The sequence below is a fragment of the Gossypium hirsutum genome, chromosome D06 (assembly GCF_007990345.1).
Source record: "Gossypium hirsutum isolate 1008001.06 chromosome D06, Gossypium_hirsutum_v2.1, whole genome shotgun sequence".
In the NCBI taxonomy this organism is placed as follows: domain Eukaryota; kingdom Viridiplantae; phylum Streptophyta; class Magnoliopsida; order Malvales; family Malvaceae; genus Gossypium; species Gossypium hirsutum.
Genome location: NC_053442.1, coordinates 20,970,194 through 20,976,299, shown reverse-complemented (window position 1 = coordinate 20,976,299; position 6,106 = coordinate 20,970,194). Strand labels below are relative to the sequence as shown.

The 6,106-nt window shown below is 33.3% G+C and overlaps 1 protein-coding gene across 1 annotated transcript; it reads left to right on the top strand.

Moving 5' to 3' along the window:
• The first annotated feature begins 438 nt into the window (after window positions 1-438).
• On the top strand, window positions 439-3,850 carry LOC121218512 (uncharacterized). Its single transcript, XM_041095778.1, has 6 exons — window positions 439-698; window positions 2,745-2,888; window positions 2,975-3,219; window positions 3,301-3,501; window positions 3,583-3,674; window positions 3,748-3,850. The coding sequence occupies exons 2-5, from the start codon at window positions 2,750-2,752 to the stop codon at window positions 3,625-3,627; spliced, it is 630 nt and encodes a 209-aa protein (XP_040951712.1). The 5' UTR covers window positions 439-698; window positions 2,745-2,749; the 3' UTR covers window positions 3,628-3,674; window positions 3,748-3,850.
• Window positions 3,851-6,106: the final 2,256 nt, after the last annotated feature.

The following is a 6,106-nucleotide window of genomic DNA, read 5'->3' as shown; positions in this document are numbered from 1 at the left end:
ATTAATATATAACATTTGATAATTTAGGAGAGGACCAAATTAACAAATGGAATTAAATTAAAATAAAAAAATAAAAACACTAAAATTTATAATTTTATCTAAAATTTATAAATATTAGTTAAAACACTAAAATTTATAATTTTTACTACTATATATTATAAATATTACTTAACAAAACTATGGAATACCTAAACGGCGCCGTTTCAATATAAAATTTGATTTCGTAATGGCGTTTCTACTAAAAACGCCGCAATAAACGAGACATTAGCGGCGTTTGGAATAAAAACGCCACAAAAATTCTTAATTTTATAGACAAAACGGTGTAGCTTTAGTCTGCGATTTTAATGGCTTTAGCGGCGCTAGGGAAAAACGCCACTAAATGTGCGTATTAGCGGCGCGTTTATAAACACGCCGCAAGGTTGGGCTGTTGTTTAAACAAAACGTCACCGTTTTTGTGGGCATTAGTGGCGTTACTGTAGAAACACCGCAAATTTTCAATTATTTCTGCTTCCAAATTTCCCCATACCCGAAAACCTTGGTTCTATTCCCCTCCCTATTTTCCCCAAAATTCCCCCAAATAAAGAACCTTAGCCTGCTGCCCTCGACGAGGCAGACCTTCCCCAAATCTGCTGCATCGTCGCACTCGTGGACCGTCGCAGGCCTCTACCGTCACACTCCTCTGCCGTCAGAGATTTGCGGTAAGATTATTCTATTCTTCTATTTTTCTTATGTTTTTCCCTCTGCCCTTAGTTTTTGTTTCTTTTTGGTTTCTTTTAATTGCAAGACAAATAAGACTGGGTTTATGCAGACTAAAATGTTTCATTTGAGATGGTCTTTTTTTTCTTTTTTGTTTTGTCGGTGAGGTTTCAATTTTTAATGTTTTTCGGTGAGGTTTCAATTTTTAATTTTTTGTCGGTGAGGATTTATTTGCTCATCATCCATGATAAGCAAAGAGATTTGCTTGTTTAAATCTGCAAAAAAATAGATCATCTTCTACCTCAACAGCCACTTCCATGTCTTCTTAATTGGCTGAAACGAGAGCTTGGGAAGAGAGTTGGTGAGCCTGAAAACCCAGAAAGCAATATCGAGACATTGATTTTTTTTTTTCTTTTTTAACTGTAAAGGCATATAAACAGAGATAATATCGAGAGAAATGAGTGAGTTTTTCAATTTTTTTTTCTTTTTTAACTGTAAAGGCATATCGGTGACATTGATTTATTCTTTCATTATTTTGTTTTGTAACTAAGGTGTTTTTTCCTCACTAGCATTGCAAAATATGTGTCATTTTATGAGTAATTAAAACACAACACTAATGTAGACATGATTATATGTACGTAATTATGAAAGGTTTAAAATGAGTTTAACATTTTTTTAATGTGATATTTATAATTTTTTATTTGATGAACATTTTAATGTTTGAAAGTAGGTTGTTTAATTTTTAGTGTTTAATTTGATGAAAATTTATAATTAATTAAAAAGTAATTAATTTTCTTTAAATTTGTAATATATTACTTACATTAAATAATATTTTTATAATTTTTTAATATATATATATTTAAAATTTTTATATATTTAAAATTCGAATAACATGGGTAACATAAAGTTTCATATATAGCAAGAAGAAGCCCCCTTTTTTTTTTATTTCAATCAAGTCATGGATTCTGGGATTGTTTGGCTTCAAGAGATTTCTCATATTCTTCAATGGATTTGAAAAGCTCAGAAAAGAGCTTTCCTTCTTCATCCTTCACCATGCCTTCGGATTCTTTGTATTATCTCTATGAAGATGGTTGGCCTAAAAATAAAAGGTTCCCACTTTAGTTAACCAAACAAGGTTGAAGCTTTGAAAACTTGAAGATTTTAGGTTAGAGTGCTACAACGAATGTAACTGTATGCGTGTTGATTGGGTAGTTTGTTAAGTTAAATTACTTGTGATCACAAATATTGATATAATTATATTTGTACCTTTAAAAAATAAGGGCATATGAACTAATTTTTCTCCATAAAATTATTGTGTATTGAACCTTTACTAAAAACAGAGACAAATTAATGCTAAAATTTATTTATTCTTAACTTATATATGTAACTGTTACATAATACAGTTACATAATAACAATCATATCATAACTTATATATACAGTTACATAATAAAATTTGATAACTCAAATTTATCAATCATATCATAACTTATATATACAGTTACATAATACATAACTTAAATAAAATTTTTATTTATTCCTACATAATACATAACTTAAATAATAACCTACATAACTTACATAGAAACTTATATAGAAACTTGCATAACTTACATAATAACATAAAAACTTAGATAATACATAGCGTACATAACTTACATAATACACCACTTACATAAATAACTTGCATAATACACCACTTACATAAATAACTTGCATAATACACCACTGATGAGGGTTGGTACGTTGTACTCCGTAACATCCCTATAGACTTGTTTGACATGGGCAGTGGAAGTAGAGATGACATTGATGACAGAACACAAACTTTGCCATTTCCAGAACAGAACCTAAACGAAAACATCCCTAGTACTAGTACACAATTTCAATGGGTCCGCCAGGATACGGATGAGGAGATTTACGAATTATAATGTAGTAAGCTTTTACGATTATCTAATTACATCTACGAATGATGACATTTCAACTATTTTATATGTGATATTATTGTTGTAATTGTATACTAAGTTTTCAACTAATTTATTTGTATTGCAGATAAAATGCCTAGAAGAAAAGTGCGATCGCACCGCATTGTTCAAGGTACTCCAAACTCGGCGGAAACAAACAGCACTGAACAACAGACTGCTATTGGATCTTCGAATGTTCCGGTTACACCTGAGGAACCTATAGAAGTTCAAAGTAATTTAACATTTAATTTACATGTGTGTTGACTTCTTGCTTGTTTTTTTTTAAATTTCGTATATTACAATACTTTTATTTTTCAGATGAAACTGGTCGGACGCGGAGAGGTCGCGGACGTACGGTACTGAGCGATTTATACGACCTAGATCCAGTCGAGCGTGTCCAAGTATCCAGTAATAGCTTCGGTCAGCCTGTTGGATCAGAAGCTCGCCTTTTAGCAGGATACATGGGCATTCTAGCACGGAATGCAAATATGTTACCCATTAACTTCGAGTCATGGCATAAAGTGCCCGAGAGTAACAAGAACCAAGCTCTCGATAACATTAAGGTAACAAAACGTGTATGTCATTTATAATACTTGGGTTTAAGTTTCGTTTACATTTACTTTCTTAAGTTGTGTTTTTTGTAGGCGAGATTTGCTCTAGAGGTCTCCGATGCTTATGTAAAGAAGGCATTGGGAAAAAGATGGAGAGACCATAAGAGCACTTTAAAGAAAGACTATTTTAAGACAAAAACAACACTCGATGAGAGATTACAAAATGTCCCGCCGGGAATGCTGAGGTACCAGTGGGAAAAGGTCGTTAGATTTTGGACTTCGAAGAAAGGAGAGGTATGTTTAACTTATAAAATTTTGTAATTACTTTGGTGTATAGTATTTCCTAATTAACGTACTAATAATTTCATAATGTAGGATCATGAAGAAGTTGGAAAAAAAGTAGGCAGCAACAAAAATTAACTCACACAGCTGGGTCGAAAAGTTTTGCGTGTGTAGCTTATGCAGAGGTATTTTCAATTTTTTAATATTGGTAGATATTTATTACTTACTTACATTAATATTTTTACTATTGTATTGTAGGAACTGTCGTCCGGTCAAAAAGTTGGACGCCTTCAACTTTTTGACATTACACATAGGAAGAAAGATGGAAACCCTATGACTCCTGAAGCTGCAGAAATTATGGTACGTTTGCTTAATTAATACAATTTAAATTGTTTTAATAATTTATAGTGTTTATTTTCTAATGATTTATTTCATTTATTGTAATGCAAATATTGTTAAGTTATGTTGCATTGGGTTTTTTTAATATATATTGCGTTCCTAACTATAGGATTTATTTTTTAGGAAAAATTAAAGGATAAAAAGGCGGAGTACGAAGCGATTGCTTCCAGTGATAGTTCTGTTCATATTGACGACATTGATAACCAGATTATCACTGAAGTTTTGGGTCCTGAAAGGTATGGTCGGGTTCGATTTCAAGGATCTTTTGTTAACCCATCCCAATATTTTGGATCTAGCTCGCAACAATATATGCCTTCGGGGAGTCGAGCCGAAGCTGAAGTTCAGAGGTTAAGAGACCAGATGGCTCAGATGCAAGCGACAACAATTGAGCAAATTACACAACTTAAAGCGGAGGCAACATCGAGAGAAGCTGAGGTTCAAAAAAGATATGAAGAACTCCAGCTACAACTAAAAGCAGATGTAGCAGCGAGAGAAGCTGAGGTTCAACGAAAGTATGAAGAACTCCAGCAGCAGCTTAAAGCAGATGCGGCAGTAAGAGAAGCAGAGGCGGCAGCTAGAGAAGTCCAGGCTGCAGCGAGGGAAGCAGAGGCTAAAGCGAGGGAAGCAGAGGCTGCAGCGAGGGAAACAGAGCAGCGTCAAAAGTTCGATGAACTCCAGCAGCAGCTTCAGAGCATGATGAAGATGTTTCAGCAGTCGCAACAGCCGCCGTCTTAGACTATCGTGTAAATATACTTCGATTTTGACTTTTAATTATCATTTTAACTTTTAACATTTTTGTAAGAATAATACGAAATTTATTTTATTTATTGATATTTATTATTTGTTTAACATATAGATTTATTACTTTTGGCTGGTTTAGATATGATTTCTTCTGATTTGTTTTTACAGGAGGGCTGAAAATATAAAAAATTTTATTTTACAAATCTGCCAAATTTAGTGGCATTTTTAAAAAAACGCCACTAAAGGTGTTGGCCTTTAGTGGCGTTTTTGGTCAAAGCGCCGCTAAAGATAAGGGTCTTTAGCGGGGTTTATGGAAAAAGCGCCACTAAAGATCATGGTCTTTAGCGGCTTTGGGGAAAGCGCCGCTAAAGATTAGGTTCTTTAGTGGCGTTTTGTGGTCGAAGCGCCGCTATAGATCAGGGTCTATTGCGGCGTTTTAGGAGAAAGCGCCGCTATAGATCAGGGTCTTTAGCGGCGCTTCCACTAAAGCGCCGCTAAAGGTCTTAGTCTTCAGCGGCGTTTGTGCTAGAAGCGCCGCTATAGACCAACACCTTTAGCGACGTTTATTTCTAAAAAGGCCGCTAAAGTTAGCGGCGCATTCAAAAGCGCCGCTAAAAGTATCTGCAGCGCTAAAGGCCTAAAAAAGCGCCGCTAAAAGCCTGTTTTGGTGTAGTGCCCTAGGGAAGACACAACATTATAGATCATCAATGTACTTCACAACTTAACAAATTGAAGTCATTCATGTTAATCTCTATATATCTATTTTTCATACTTGTAATTTTATTTTTTTTGATATTTTTTATGTCTATTTTTAGTTGTCCACAATGTTATACATTCTCTTTCGAAATTAATTGATTTAGAAGCTTCTAAATTGAAATAATATAATAGACAAATAAAAATAATTTCATTTTTGTGTAGTAATTGCAATGGGTACATGTTAGGTGCCTCGTTTTGCTATTGGTAAACAAAGCAAAACTAGGTAGACGCAACAACTGGCCCTAGGTCCCGTACCTGCATGCATTTCATCCGTGTATCTGATCTAGTACTTTCACTAGAGCTGTCGTTAGTTCTCTGTAAACATTGACATGTGCTAATTCAATTAAGAATTGGTGGTTAGATTAATTCCTCTGGTGGTATAAAATTGGATAAAGATTCAACTGCTTGTGAACATGTAAAATTTGAAAATCAAAATAAAAATCAGCTATTAAATCGGTTTATGAATTTTTTAATATTTTTATAAATTTTAACTATTGAAACGATAATTGAATTAATCAAGTTGTTTGAGCTGATGATCTAATTGATTTGATAATCTACTCAAATTTTAAAACATTATTCTTCAATATATACATAAGTAAAATAGCTTAGTTGACATCAATATCCTAGTATACATATGAGATTATTAATTTTTTTATTTGTGTTTTAGTAAAGTTTGAGATGTAGTGTATGTGGTTTTATAAGTTAAAAAGTAAATAATAGA